At 44.3% G+C, this 15,952-nt stretch overlaps 1 protein-coding gene across 10 annotated transcripts in view; it reads right to left on the reverse strand.

The window, feature by feature from the left end:
* The window catches only part of EVC2 (EvC ciliary complex subunit 2), a 166,657-nt gene that overhangs the window by 132,454 nt on the left and 18,251 nt on the right, over nucleotides 1-15,952 (reverse strand). For all 10 annotated transcript variants that reach the window (XR_010601916.1, XM_065598187.1, XM_065598186.1 and 7 more), the window contains exons 5-7: nucleotides 12,671-12,857; nucleotides 8,749-8,858; nucleotides 1,273-1,332 (exon numbers count right to left, since the gene is read on the reverse strand). Coding sequence is in view for 9 of the 10 variants with exons in the window: in XM_065598187.1 (XP_065454259.1) it covers nucleotides 1,273-1,332; nucleotides 8,749-8,858; nucleotides 12,671-12,857 (357 nt within the window). In the remaining variant the exon portion in view is untranslated. The remainder of the gene's footprint in view (nucleotides 1-1,272; nucleotides 1,333-8,748; nucleotides 8,859-12,670; nucleotides 12,858-15,952) is intronic.

Genomic DNA, 15,952 nt, shown 5'->3' on the forward strand with positions numbered 1-15,952 from the left:
GGTGGCAGAAGAAACAATTTCAATTTTGAAAGTCACCTGGACATATTGTTATTCCTTTGGCTTTGAGAAATCCGAGACAGTGGAGTATTTGCTAGTAATTCCCTTCCCCTTACAAATCATATAACAGAAAAGAAAAGATCAAACTTGTACAGTAGCCCTTTAATTCTCACTTTTCTTGAAGATTCCATAACTTCACCTTCACAGTGGAATGCCAGTTCCTGTTTACTCAAACACTGCACAAATGCTGCTGCTTTCTGCATCTGCAATATTTCCTCTCCATTTCCACTTGTTCTGCAATTGTCCTATCAATATGACCTTTAGACTTTAAATGACACAGCCATGGCAACATAGCTTTGGGGAGAAATAAACTATTTTCTTTTGCCTGAGTGCAAGCGATCAGCATTCCCACCACTCTGGCCACCACTACTTAATAAAGATTCCCTACAATGAAATAGCCTGCGTGAGTAACAAAAGGGGGGAGGGGATGGGGAAGACAGAGAATGAGGTTAGGTGAAGAAATTACTCTAGCAAGGGAAGCAATAGATGTAGGGAGAAGTTCTCTAATGGAAAAATGAGGGACAAACAGCACTGCTTGCTGAAATCAATGTTATTCTGCTGGCTTATTTGAACCATTAGAAGCCACATATTTCATTAGTAAAGGACAGAAATACATATTGGAGGGATGACTGGTCAAAGAGCAGGATGGAAATTAAACTATTCCTCTTCTGCTGAATTTTTACCCATGCAGTCCCCCAGCACGGGTATTTGAATCAGCATAGTGTGTAGTGCCACTCCTCAGTAGATGTAAGAGAACTTGCACCCTTCTGGAATGAGCACTGGAAACAAAAAGCCCAATTCATGCTGGATATGCCCAGCAGCAAGTTAGAATGCTCATTGCCATTCTCTGGGGTTGCACAGCCTTCCATTTGGAAAACTGGATCTGAATATAGCATAAAGCCACGGAGCTTCTACATTAAGAATTCTGGTGCTTAAATATAAGCCTGCTCTGTTTGGGTAATAGAAGGAAAAACCTCATTTGCAAGTCACAGTAATCAGCATTGGCCAAACAAACCAAAGGCCAAATTGTGATTACCTTATTCACACAAGTAGTTCTTTAATTTAAATTCCTGTAACTGACTTCAATAGTACTATTTTTTAAGTAAGAGAGTCACTATTTGGCACCCAGAAAGCTCTTTTTTACTACCCAAAATAGAACACAGAAGAATCCTTAGAAGTACCACATTTAGTCAGTTATCTATGATTCAGTGTTACCTTAGTCTTTTCCTCTCCTGTTATGGTGAATGATGCAGTCAAACTATGCTGTGTTTTGTTCTGGAAAAGATATAGAAAAGTATCTCAATATTATAAAACAAGCTTAATCTAATATATAAAACTAGCATACTGTCCAATTACTGTACAGAAGCTTCCTTCACACACAACTCAGAGGAAAATGTTTTTATTAATTATTATTATCACTTATAACTACAAAAGTCTAATAGAAAAATGCAACATACTTATCTACTGCTAACAGGCAGGGAAGCAGCTGTTCTGTGGGGCATACTCCCCTCCTAACTGTACGGCCCCACAGAAGTTAATGGTGCTCCTCATAGCATTAACTTCGGCCTGGAAGAGTGAAGGTGAACCCCAAAGCAGCATGGCTCCTAAAGACACCACAGTAGAATCATGGGGCTAGAAGGGACCACAAGGGTCATCTAGTCTAACCCCCTGCTAAGAGTCAGGATTTGTTGTGTATAAACCATCTGAGACAGTTTGTTGCGTTGTCCTACTTTTTCTTACAGTTAGGAATTTTTTCCTGAGCTTTAATCTAAATCTGCTATGCTATAGTTTGACCCCACTGCCTCTTGTCCTGCCCTCTGTGGCAAGAGAGAACAACTTTTCTCTATCTTCTTCATGGCAATCTTTCAAGTGTTTGAAGACTGCTATCACATCCCCTCCCTTAATCTCCCCTTTTCCAAACTAAACATACCCAGTTCTTTCAGCCTTTGCTCACATGGCTTCCATTCCATCCCTTTGATCATCTTTGTCACTCGCCTCTGGATCCTTTCCATTTTCTCTACATCCTTTCTATACACTGGTGACAAAAATTGAACACAGTACTCCAGCTGAGGCCTAACCAGTGCCAAGCAGAGCACTACTATCACCTCCCGTGACTTGCATGCTATGCCTCTGTTAATACAACCCAAAATCGCATTTGCTTTTTTTGCAACAGCATCACATTGTTGACTCATGTTGAGGTTGTGATCCACCACAACTCCCACATACTGACAAGCCAGTTATTCCCCATGCTATTTTTGTGCATTTGGTTTTTCTTTCCTAAGTGTAGCATCTTACGTTTGTCTTTGTTGAATTTCATTTTGTTGCCTATAGCCCTGTTCTCCAATTTATCAAAATCTCTTTGAATTTTAGCTCTATCCTCCAAATTGTCTGCAACCCTCCCCAGGTTTGTGTCATCTATACATTTCATCAGTTTGCTCTCTATTCCTACACCCAGGTCATTAATAAAGATGTTAAATAACACCAGATCCAGAACAGATCCCTGTGGAACCTCATTTGAGACCACCTTCCAATCTGACATAATTCCATTAATAGTTACGCTTTGTTTGCTGATATTTAACCAATTATGTAACCACCTAATGGTAGTTCCACTGAGCCTGCATTTCTCCTGCTTACTTATCAGAATGTCTTGTGGGACTAAGTCCAGATATATTGCCCTATCCACCAAGCTAGTTTCCCTGTCAAAGAAGGAAATCAAGCTGTTCTTAGTAAATCCATGCTGGCTGCTAGTGATCACCCCTTCATCCCCTAGATATTTGCAAATCGAATGTTTTATACATTGCTCTAGTAGCTTTCCAGGTATCAAGGTAGGCCAACTGGTCTATGGTAACTTTGTTAGTCGTCTGGTCACATGTTATTTTTTGTGAGAAGACTGAAGCAAAGTAGGCATTGTGAAGCTCTGCCTTCCTATCATCTTCCATTACCAGCTCACCTTCTCCTTTGACCCTTTGATCCATCACTGATCTTTCTTTTTTGTCTGATATATTTGAAGAATCCCTTCTTGTTGTCTCTAACATTTCTTGCCAGCTGTAACTCATTCTTTGCCTTGGCTTTCCAGATTTTGTCCCTACATGCTTGCGCTATTCCCATGTATACTTCCTTAGTGACATGCCCCTCCCATTTCCTACATTATCCTTTTTGGTTTTTAGATGGCTAAAAAGCTACTTGTGCAGCCACACTGGCTTCCTGTGGTGGTTCTTATCTTTCCTCTGCATTGGAATAGCTTGATGTTAAGCCTCTAGTATTACATCTTTGACAAACTGCCAGTCCCCTTTGACTCCTTTTCTTTCAACTTGTCTAATTCAGGGGGTCTCAACTGTTTTTTTCCTGAGCCCCGCCCCTTCACCCCCAACATACTATAAAAATTCCACAGCCCACCTGAGCCACAATAACCAGTTTTATGCATAAAAAAGCCAGGACCTTCGTTGTTCATCATCATCACTCCCATAACCGCATTGGTCATTGAGGCACCATCACTGATGAACAATTAACCAACAGTCTCCATCCCTGACAATTGTGTGTCAGTGCTTGAGTCTCCGCGAAGTCCATTTGTGTCCACTCTTTTATGTTGTCAATCCACCTCTTCTTCTATCGACCTCTTCTTCTCCTCTTCCCCTGAACTGTCCCTTGGAGGATGATCTTGGATAGGCCAGATGATCTTGTTACATGGCTGTACCACTTCAGCTTGCATTTCTTCACGGTCATCAGGAGGTCTTCATATGACCCAGTGCATTGGGTTATGATGTTGCCGACCTCTTCATTAGTGATGTGGTTGAAGTATTTCAGAGTAGCAGCCGTGTTAGTCTGTATCCGCAAAAAAAACCAGGAGTTTTTGAAGCTGGCAATTTTGCAACAGAAAAGCTTCAAAAACAGACTCCAACGAGAAACTGCTGAGCTGGAATTGATATGCAAACTAGATACAATCACTTTAGGCTTGTTTAGAGACTGGGAATGGCTGAGCCATTACAAACATTGTATCTATCTCCCCATGTAAGTATTCTCACACTTCTTATCAAACTGTCTGTACTGAGCTATCTTGATTATCACTTCAAAAGTTTTTTTCTCTTACTTAATTGGCCTCTCAGAGTTGGTAAGACAACTCCCACCTTTCATGCTCTCTGTATGTGTATATATATCTCCTCAATATATGTTCCATTCTATGCATCCGAAGAAGTGGGCCATAGCCCACGAAAGCTTATGCTCAAATAAATTTGTTAGTCTCTAAGGTGCCACAAGTACTCCTGTTCTTTTTGCGGATACAGACTAACATGGCTGCTACTCTGAAACCAGTGATATGTGAGCTGATCCCATCACATTTGTTTGTCATCAGCTTGGTTTTCTCTGCACTGATTTCCATGCCATATTTTATGGAGGTTTCATCCAATCGTTTCACAAGGTTGGCAAGTTCATCTTCGCTGCCCGCCAGGCCATCAATGTCATCAGAGAACCGAAGATTTGAGATTATTTGCCCCCCCCAATGCTGACCGTGCATGTATGATCTTCTAGGGTATTAGTCATTATGCACTCCAAGTAGATGTTGAACAGTGTGGGCGAAAGAAGGCAGCCTTTCAGGACTCCAACAGTGGTGTGAAACCACTTTCCTATTGTGCCATTGACGAGAACTGCACTGCTGGCCTTGGCATACAGTTGTTTAATGGTAAGAATAAACTTATGACCAACATTGGACTTCTTCATGGTTGCCGAGAGAGCTTCGTGCCATACTTTGTCAAACGCCTTCTTGAAGTCAACAAAGACGTGGTAGATGTCCTGCTGGTGTTATAAGTAATTCTCACATAGAACACAAAGGTTGAAAATCTGTTCTGTGGTACTTCTTCCAGCATGAAAGCCAGCCTGTTCTTCAACAATGATATTGTCTGTGTACTGGGGCGGCTGCCCCACTCCGATAGGCAGGAGTTAAAAGCAGCCAAGCTAAGCTGATTGGGGAAGCAGCCACAGCTGTGGCCAGCTCAATCAGGGCCAAGCTGGCCCTGATAAAAGGGCTGTGGGGCCAGGAGGCAGAGGAGTCTCTCTCCAGCCCTGGAGGGAGAATGGCTAGCTGCATGAGAGGAAGTTACCTGAAGGTACCTGGAGCAGTGCTGGGGAATAGGGCAAGGGAGCTGGGAAGCTCCATCCTGGTAAAACCCCAGGCTGCAGGCCTTGTTGAAGGCCTACAGATGTACTGGGGCTGCAGGGATACAGCCTGGGAATAGGCAAAGGCAGCAGGTCCAAACCCCTTGCCAATGAGGAGTGGCCACTACAGACTGCAGTTTGCCCCAGTGAGTGGGGGCTAGATGATGACTGGCAGTAGCCACTGAGGCAAGGTGGGTTTAGAGGGTTGGGGGTTCCCCTGGGAAGGGAGACTCAGAGCATGGGGGTACTGCTGGGGCAGAACCCCGAGGTAAAGGGCACTGGGGTCCGGGAAGGACATGGGGCCAGCGGCAGGTGAGACACTGGCCTGCAGAGGGCGCTTTGTACGCTGGAAAAGAGCTAATTCCCAGGTGACCAGCAGGAGTCGCCACACCAGTGAGTCTTCACTTCACTACAGTCTGCTTGTGGCTTCAATCTGTTCAATATGACTTTCAACATCACTTTCCTGGAATGGCTAATTAAGCTTATGATCAGGTAATTTCGACACAATTGCAGGTTGCCTTTCTTTGGCAGAGTGATGATTAGTGACTGTGTCCACATGGAGGGCCGCTCACCAGACTGCCAGAGCTTGGTGAATACATCTATTACTATTCTCCTCTGAATTTCATCGATTCGGCTAGGTCAATACCTGTAGCCTTTCCATTCTTGAGTGATTTCACAGCTGTCTCCATTTCTTCACGTAGTATTGGAAAGTCATCCTCCTCTGTTGAATCTGGGCTGTCTAAGACACTAAGATCTCCATTTGCCTGATGGTTATATAGATCAGAGCAGTCATTTGTCCACCTATTGATGATGTCCCTTTCTTCTGTAAGACTGTTCCGTTCTTTGTCTTGAATTGCATTAGCTTTGGTTCATCTTTCCTTCGTCAAATCTTTTACAACCTGGATCTGTGTTAGGGGGTAGCATGTAGGGCAATTGCCTGGCGCCCCATGCCACAGGAGCCCCTGTGACGCTATATTGCTCAGGTTTCAGCTTCAGTCCCGGGTGGCGGAGCTCTAGGCCCTGGGCTTCAGCCCCATGCAGTGGAGCTTTGGCTTTCTACCCTGGGCCCCAGTGAGTCTAATGCTGGCCCTGCTTGGCGGACCCTCTGCAACTTGCTTGTGGCCCCCGGACTCCTGGTTGAGAATCACTGGTCTAATTAATATCAGGAAATACCTCAAAGGGACCATGGTGCCACAAAGCCAGGCAGAATTAGAGGGATAAACTTACTGCGGAGTTGGAGTTTCTTCTCTTGTGAATCCTGATTTTGGATGCCGTTCAATCTACTTCCTTAGTGTGCCCCCTTCCCCTTCAGCAAACTCCTTTCTCCCTTAAAAGAGGAATAGTTGGCAATGGGAGATAACCATGGGGAGTTTCCTGGGCCTCCAGTCCCTTTCCAGGGGGCTAGAGGCAGTAAAGGGACATAGACATTTTTGATTGGGGGAGGGCCAGATAAGGCTTTAATACTATGATTTAATAGTTTTATACCATGACTAAATTAATCCACTTTTAATAAAGTGAAAAATGATCTTCTGTTCCAAACTCAGTATTTCCTTTATTTATTAATGAAATCCCTAATATTTGGGGGGGGGGTAGGAGAGGGGCGGGAGGAAGGGAGGGCACTAAAGACCTCTAAGCCCCACTTGTCTATGCCCATGTGATATGGCCCTAAGTCTTCAAACTTCTCAGAAAACTCAACCCCAAGCAACTTCTAAACCAAGATGACAGGAAATACAGTTAGGCCTGGATGCACAAAGGAGTTAGGTACCTAACTCCCAGTTTTGCGACCATAGCAATGCACGAAACTCCCACTGAACCCTGTAGGTGTTTGAACTTGTTTGTCATCTAACGTTATTGCAGTAAAAGTTCCCTAGGCACCTATGTTCCTGCCTCTGAGCGTAAAGGCTATTACCTCCCTCTAGGCGTCCAGAGGCCTATCTCCCACCTAAGTCCCAGAGCAATTCACAAACCAGGGGATGATAGGCATTTGGCCACCTAAGTTGTGTGTGGGACCCAATCCAGTAAGCATCCTCTAAACACACATACCAGATCAGGTCGCTCAGATGAGTTCATAAAAAAACAGTGGAGTGGGGTTTGGGGGGGAAGAGGCGAAAGAGGAGGCCCTCCCTCATACCTCACCTGAGAGGTGGCAAAATACTGTTCAAATCCCTTCTCTCCCTCAGGTGGAGGAGGAGCCTTGAACTGGGGGTCTCCCACATCTCAGGTGAGAACTCTAACCACTGGGCTAAAAGTTATGCAGGAGGTCCTCCTCCCTAACCCCTATCTCCAGCTTCTTGCTAAAACAGCATAGGTACCTAAATACAGGAAAGGGTTCACAGCAGAGAATTGCTGGTAGAGACAGGCACCTCCCTGCAACCCAGACTTAGGTGCCTAACTCTGTGAGAGGGGTGAGGCTTAGTGCACACACCACTGGTCAGCATCTCCCATTGCCTAGCTTAGGTGGCTCCCTGCCTGGCATACTGGTGTTTGTGGATCACTGTCTAAGGCGCTTGTGTCTCCCTATTCATTGTATTGGGAGCCTGGGCAACTAACTCAGGCTTTGTGAATCACAGTGATTTTCTAGGTGCTGTGACGTAATGCGTCTCAATACCTCACTCCTTTCATGCATGACCTTAGCCCTTAGGAAAACGCGCACAGACAACTCATCTTCAGATCATACAAAAATTGCACTATCAAAACAGTGTAGTGGTCCACCTATTCTCTGACAGTGGACCATACCCAATGTTTCAGAGGGAGGTGCAAAAACCCCATAAAAGGCAATGCTGGAAAAACCTGTTTATAGGAGAAGTAGTTTCCTAGCCCCCATCAATTAATGGTTGACTTTTCTTTTTAACTATGGCTGTTCCAATTAGTCATTAAATGCTGAATGAAAAGAGCCATTTAAAGAATTGTCATAAATCATTCTTACTAAGATGGTCAATTGGTCTTTACATAAAAGGGATTTTAATATATATTTGTTTACATATATACAAAGACACGGTAAAAGAATTGGCCACAAATGAACAAGTACATTAAGAATGCCCACAATTAAGAAAGCAAAGCCACCAGGGAAAATCTGAGACCATATTATAAAGAAAAAGAAAATTACATTTCCACCAGTATATGGCACAACTTTCAATTCCTAGGAGACAACAAGGAGTTCAAGCGTGAACATTCACACATTTAGGTTACATTATAACATACTCATAAAACAAATGGATGAAACTTTGCTATTTTCTGAATGCACAGATAAAATGGAGAGAGGTCCCAAATATAGGGAGAAAATTATAGGCTAATACACAAATAATAGAGCTCTAACTTCTTTCACCTATTGAACTTGAGAGGCCCATCATAAGTCACTCCCATCATTAATGTATAATACTCATGTATTTACAGATTCATCACAGTCACTCAGAGAATAGTGTCTAAAAGCTTGTATCACTATGTGCTGACTTCATCATTTAGGCAGCCAAGAGCAGATTCCAGTATTCCCATACTGTGTGTACATAAATTATAAAGGATAAAATAAAATTGAAAATGAAATACCAGTGATGAACTGTTGAAGGTCAATTTAGCAGGCAGTGTCAAGGTTCTGCCATCCCAGGTTTCTTTTGCATCAAGAAATGCAATGTAGTTGATTGAGTAGTATTCTCCAACTGTTATAAGAGAAAAATCAGTGTGTAAACTAAATGTAGATGAGTGTATTACAGAGTCATGTCTTTATTTTCTTTATTAAATCGGTAAATACAAAAGGCTTGAATAGAACCCAGTAGAGTTACACATCCTTGGAGTTTTATAGGAAAATAATGGGCTTGATTTTCTGAAGTGCTGACCACACACTTGAAGACAATGGAAGCTGCAGGTGTTCGGCACCTCTGAAAATCAGGCTCAACATAAATAATAGATTGAAATACCGTTTTAGGTTCCACTTATAGAATCCAAGCTGCGAGTCTGCATCAGCAGACAGACCCCTTAGAACATGGATGCAGCGGCATAAGCCACTTGCAATCCTCACTTCACTAGAAGTATGAGGGGCATAGTCACCAAACACAGTGTGCAAAATGGGCAAAAGCAGGGCAGAAGGGGATAGGAGAAAGTTCATTCTCTCTCCCAGGCAGCCTCTACTGGTGAGGCTCCAATGGAGACTTGGCTGGACCTTGGAGCTTCCTTCCCTAGAAGGAATCTGTGGGGAAGGCCAGCAGCAGTACCACAGCCTCCATTTTCCAATAAGATAAACCCCTCCTCCCTCCAACCCCACACACACCCACCACCAACACATGTTTAGTTGTCCCTGCAGTTACAGGGTGTACACATGCACAGTTCACTCCCTGCTCTGTCCACACAGTAGCAAATCAGGCCCAGTACGTTTTGTGACATAACTGCAAGAAATCTATATTAAGTGAGCATTCAAGACACCAGTAAACATTTGCTTGATGGAGATGGTCTTAATAAAAGTGGAGAAGAACTGTACTCATTACTTGGGGGAGGAATACTTTGAGATGGTGTCAAGGCTGTATCCCCACTTTGAACTTTAGGGTACAAATGTAGGGGCCTGCATGAAAACTTCTAAGCTTAACTACCAGCTTAGCTTTGGTCCCGCTGCCACCATTTCCAATGGATTCCCTCCCTGGGAAGCCTTGAAAAACCTTCACCAATTCCCTGGTGAATACAGATCCAAACCCCCTGGGATCTAAAACAAGGAGAAATTAACCATTCCCCTCCTTCCTCTCACCAGCTCCTGGTGAATCAAGATCCAAACCCCTTGGATCTTAAAACAAGGAAAAATCAATCAGGTTCTTAAAAAGAAGGCTTTTAATTAAAGAAAAAGGTACAAATCATCTCTGTAAAATCAGTATGGAAATTAACCTTACAGGGTAATCAAACTTAAAGAGCTCAGAGGACTCCCCTCTAGTCTTAGGTTCAAAGTACAGCAAACAAAGATAAACACTCTAGTAAAAGGTACATTTACAAGTTGAGAAAACAAAGGAAAACTAACACGCCTTGCCTGGCTATTTACTTACAAGTTTGAAATAGGAGAGACTTGTTTAGAAAGATGGGGAGAACCTGGATTGATGTCTGGTCCCTCTCAGTCCCGAGAGCGAACGCACTCCCAAACAAAGAACACAAACAAAAGCCTTCCCCCCCCCCCCCCCAAGATTTGAAAGTATCTTGTCCCCTTATTGGTCCTTTAGGTCAGATGCCAGCCAGGTTTACCTGAGTTTCTTAACCCTTTACAGGGAAAAGGATTTTGGAGTCTCTGGCCAGGAGGGATTTTATAGTACTGTACACAGGACAGCTGTTACCCTTCCCTTTATAGTTATGACAGATAACTCTCATTTCAAGAGACTAACTAATAAGAGTGGTCTCCTGTACAGGCTTGTAGTTGATTCTGGGGTTGATCCTGCTCCCGTTTTATACTTTCATGGACTTAAAGGCCAGAAGGCACCATTAGATCATCTAGTCTGACCTCCTATATAAACACAGGACATTAACCTTCACACAGATACCTTAATTTTAAGCCCAATCAATCTAGTTAGACCAAAGCATTTCAGTCAGCAGGAGACTGAACTGTTGTGTGCCACGAGCAGAGACCAAGAGGGACGATGGTACCACCAATGCCCGAGGCCCCTACATGGCAAAGAATTGATTAGGCAAGATATGCCTAGACAATCCTAGCAGGTGACCAGCACCCCATCCTGCAGTGGAACACGAACCCCCATCAAGATCCTTGCCAATATTACCTGGGGGGAAATTACTTCCTGACCCAAAATCTGGTAACCAGTTTGGCCCTGAATATATGGGCAAGACACACCAACCGGGCATTTAAGAAAGAGCATTCTCTGTACCACCTCACAGCACTGGTCCATCCTGTCTGGGGTCCAGTCTCCAGCTGTGGCCAATCTCTGATGCTTCAAAGGAAGGCGAACCTTCTCCCCACCGCATACATCTGCAGTGTACTGAAGCCAAAAGGTTTTGTCACTGACTTCACTGAAGCAGAAATGGAATTTTAACTTAGAACACCTCCAAGCAATGAAGTGACTGTGTATAACACATACTATCTGCAGACACATCTCTAAGTACCATCAGGCACAATCTTTGTGTTTACGGCTGAGCTGGGGGCTAACATATCAATGAATGAGAGTTACAACCAAATGAGCTTTGTTCTTGTTTTGCCATCGTAGTTTAGATTTCTTCATAATGATGGAAACACCTTCCATTGGCATGGAAAGCAAAAGTCAATTCCAGCTTTAATGGAAGCTGTGCCAGATGTGACAATTGTTCCAGCTTTGTTTGCCAATTCAGTAATGTAAGTCAAGTTTCTTTTCTCGGGGGGTAATTCTTTCTAAAGAATCTCTGGGTTGAAAGCCAGTAACTCGCTGCCAACAGGTTCAATACCCAACCCCACGATCTGTGCCACCAACCAAGCCTCCATTATCAGAAATGGGCTCTAGTTATTAACTTCCTAACATGCTAAAGCCCCATATGGACTAATTTTACTATTTGAAAAGTATTCAGTTTTTAGCTATCATGCCATTGCTTATTTACTTGAAAAAAGTAATCATAATTTAACAGCTCTGAAGATATACTTCAAGAGGGTGCAGGGCCAATATCATGACCCCAGGAAGCAAGAAGTTAATTCTGGCTTCCTTCCTTTCCCCTCACACAGGGAAATAAGGGATATAAGAACAGCTACTGGGAATCAGAAAAAGGAGATTTCCTGCAGGAGGACAGAGCTCCACACCAAGTTTTTAGGTAGGGGGTTGAAACCAAGGCTAGAGAGGGCTTGTATTTTGGTTTCATTTATGGTTATAAAGATTTACTTTTGTTTGTGGGTTGAACTCTATATAGATCTAAAATCTCCCTTATCTATATTGCAGACAACGCTTTAGGTCCAAATTCCACAGTCATTTCCAAGCAGGTGAACCCTTATGCCCAAGCAGACCCAATGGCAGGATAAGAGTCTTAGATTATTTTGAGAGAATTTTTAAACATATAATTTCACTTTTTACTGAGTAAGTTATTTGGTTACCGTCTGCATGACTTTCAGCTTGGATAAAGAAATTATCTAGATCAGATTTGTTTTGATACTGATTATCCAGGATTTTGTTTTTTAAAAAAATCTTTCCATTGGAATTAAAGTAATACAGAAACATTCTTTACTTGTGTCAGGTTTTGAAGGAGCTAAGTGTTACACAACTGAAGGGTCCAATTCTGCATCCACTGACATCAGACAGCTCCAAGCGTGGAGATAAATTTGGCCTGACTCACACCTCTGAGTTGAAAGAATATTACAATTGCAGAGCTGAAAACAAACCTTCCTGGAATTAAGATATATTAACTGTTAAAGGGTGCTTTTGTTTTAACCTAAGTCACCAGAATAAACAATTAAATATCCTAATTTGAAGTTTTCTTGTCACAAAAACTGTCTTCACATATTGAAAAGCAGAGTCACTGCTTAATTACTTACCTTGCAGGAATCCTCTCCTATATATCTGGAACCCATCTGTAGTCTTATTACCACTGGTTCCTTGAACATGGAGGCCAGTAATATTGTCCAGCAGAATGAGATCTGTGACATTGGATGCAGATGGTGTGTTGGTATTATTTATCAGAAGTCTTACATATGCAGTTTGGAGATCATGTTGAGTAGCCACCTAAAACCAGAAATACCAATAGTTTTGTTTTGGAGTGAAATGGTAGTATTTAGCTGCAAATTACTAGGCCCACTTAGTTTAGAGTGTGTGCGTGCATGTGTGTGTTAAAGCTTTTTCTTTGAGGGCATTTTGAGTGACCTGCTGACAACATCACACTCCATTTGATTTCAAACTCCCAGAGAGATTTTAATCTCCTACACGTCAAGCTGTTGCTTGGCGACAGTGCAATAGAAAAACCTGTAGTTTGAAATCCAGGATAACAGCTCATGCAGAGAAAGGACTGAGTGAAAACAAGAATCTGAAAATCCCAGAGAGACCTCATACAGGAGAATTGGAATGCAATGTTCTAATCAGGTTCTGGAAAATTCATAACACTCAGCTTTGGCAGCATGAAGAGAAGGCCCTTAATGCACGTCACACTTGCTATCACTTCATTCTCCTGATGCAGCTTGATCTCCTATTTAACCCCTGGTCTGCAAGGGTTATACAGCCTCTTATTCCCCCCATCTAACGGGCTTGCTAACTCACCTTAGGACCCATGGGTAAGGCTACGATTTAGTCACGGAGGTCACGGCAGTCACGAATTCTGTGACTTTACTGGACCTCCGCGACTTCTTCCGCTTCAGCTGTCAGCAGCTGAAGTGCGGGGTGGAGGCAGGACTGTGGAATCACAACCCTGCAGCCCCAGCCCCGCAGCTTTCACCAGGGGCTGCAGCCAGGGCCGTGTGCTCTTTCCCCACAGCATCCCAGGACTGTGCACCCCCCACGGCTGTGGCCAGCTCCAGAGCTGGGGTTGCACATCCCCCACTGTGCTCCAGCACTGCGGCGTCTGCCGGGGGCTGCAGCCAGGGTCGTGCGCCCGAACCCTGTGGCGGGAGTTGCAGCGGGGGACTGTGCACCCTGTCCCAACAGCGTCCCAGGGCTGTGCACCCCCACCACCGGCTGTGGCCAGCTTCAGAGCTGAGGCTGTCCACCCCTCAATGTGCCGCAGCCCCGCAGCAGCTGGGGGCCATGCTGCAGCTGGGGCCATGCACCCCAGCCCTGCAGCTTTTGCTGCAGCAGGAGCTGTGCATCCCTGCCTTGTAGCCTCCCCAGGCCGTGTGCCCCCTCCTGACTGTGGCCAGGGCTTGTGGGCTCTGAAGCTGGGGCCACGCATCCCTATCTTGCAGCTGCGGCCATCTCTGGAGTCAGGGGCTGTATGCCCCCCTGCTGGCTTGTCAGTCCCCGTCCCACCCATGGAACTCCATTCCTCCCCCCCTATTTAGCCCTGCCCCAGTTATTTTTAGACAATATGGAACGTCCCTGTTCTGCTGCAAGGCACAATTCCTGGACTGCTTCTCCTCTAGTTGCTCCTCCTTGCAACCAGCTCTCTCCCAACAAACACTGGCCTTGCTGGGCTCAGCCCACCTATTGGGAAGTCCAAGCCATGTGCTTGCTCTCTGGGGCCTAAAGTTGGTCACCAGGACATGCCAGCTACACTCTGGCCCCAGTAACTCTTCCTCCTCCCAAACATGGAGTCTTTCCATACTCAGCTCACATGTTGGGGCATTCCCAGCCATGTCCAAGGTGTCCAGGGTCTGTAGTAGATGCAGGATGCATCTGTTATTTACTTTGTGTGTGTTGTACTTTAAATTTCTAGGAGTCTAGGCTGCAGCTCAAAGCAGCCGTTTTGTGAGGCAGTTCAGTGCAGACTGCTACTGTGGAGACACACACTATTATGTTCTCCCGCTTACTTTGATTCTTCTTGTTTTTACAGATTATTACTGTTACTGTTATTTCTAGTCTAAATTTATCTAGCTTTAACTCCCGGCCACAGGATCATGTTATACCCTTGTCTGCTAGACTGAAGAGCCCATTATCAAATCTCTGTTTCCCACGTAGTTACTAACAGACTGTGATCAAGTCACCCCTTAACATTCTCTTTGTTAAACCAAACAGATTGAGCTCCTTGAGTCTTTCACTACAAAACATGTTTTCCAATCCTTTAATTATTTTCATGGCTATTCTCTGAACCCTCTCCAATTATGTAATAACCTTCTTGGATTGTAGACCCAGAACTGGACACAGTGTTCCAGTAGCAGTCACACAAGAGGTACTATAACTGCTCAACTCTTACTCCATAGTCCCCCTGTTTATACATCCAAGCCCTTTTGGTCACAGCATCACACTGGAAGCTCATGTTTAGCTGATTATCCACCATGACCTGCAGTGTCACTGCTTTTCAGCGTCACTGCTTCCCAGGATAGAGTCTCCCAACCTGCAAGTGGGGCCTGCAGTCTGCCCCACAGTTTCGTCATTCAGCATGGGCTAAGAGGGGGCTCTCACATATTTATATAGATTCAAATCTTCCATAACACTGTTCCATCTCTATTTAGCAGGCCTTGGCCTGGATCCACAAAGGAATTTTGCGGTTGTAATACCTAAATAATCTGCGTCTTGGAAATCACAAAACTCCACAAATCCTTTGTTAGGCACCTACACTTTCTACTACACAATGCATGGAGAGAGACAGGTGCCTGAGAATGGAATCCACAAAAGTCAGCACACACTAGGTGCGGGAGTCACCTAAGCTAGCCAATAGGAATTGCAAACAAGAAGGGTGTGGACTACAGAGTCATTCACAGTCTCTCTCTCAGTCTGGCCCAGGGCAGATTTAATTATTTCTATAAAACTTCAAACAGGAGAGACTGATCTCCCATCAGAATGTCCCACAGTCCAGTGGTTAGGGCCCTGACCCTAGGTGAGAAGTCCTGTTCCAATCTCTTCTCCTCAACAGGCAGAGAAGGGAACTGAACTGAGGTCTCCCACATCCTGGGTGAGTTCCCTAACCATTAGGCTAAAGCTTACAAAGGAGACTTCCTCCTGCTCCCTCGCCGTTTTGTGTGGAGATCGGCATGCTCAGAGCACACCTACTGAATCAGGCCCCACATGCTTAATTCCTCCCATGCTCTGCAAAAAATTTCTCCACTGTGAGGGCAGGGCACAAATAAGCTTCCATAGCCAACTTTCATATGTGGCTCCTGGGTACACAGATGTGTGCTGTTTCTTTACACCTGTATCATGGGGGGAACTGGAGAAAATTCTAGGCAAATTCC

This window comes from Chrysemys picta, chromosome 5 (genome assembly GCF_011386835.1).
Source record: "Chrysemys picta bellii isolate R12L10 chromosome 5, ASM1138683v2, whole genome shotgun sequence".
Taxonomy (NCBI): Eukaryota; Metazoa; Chordata; order Testudines; family Emydidae; genus Chrysemys; species Chrysemys picta.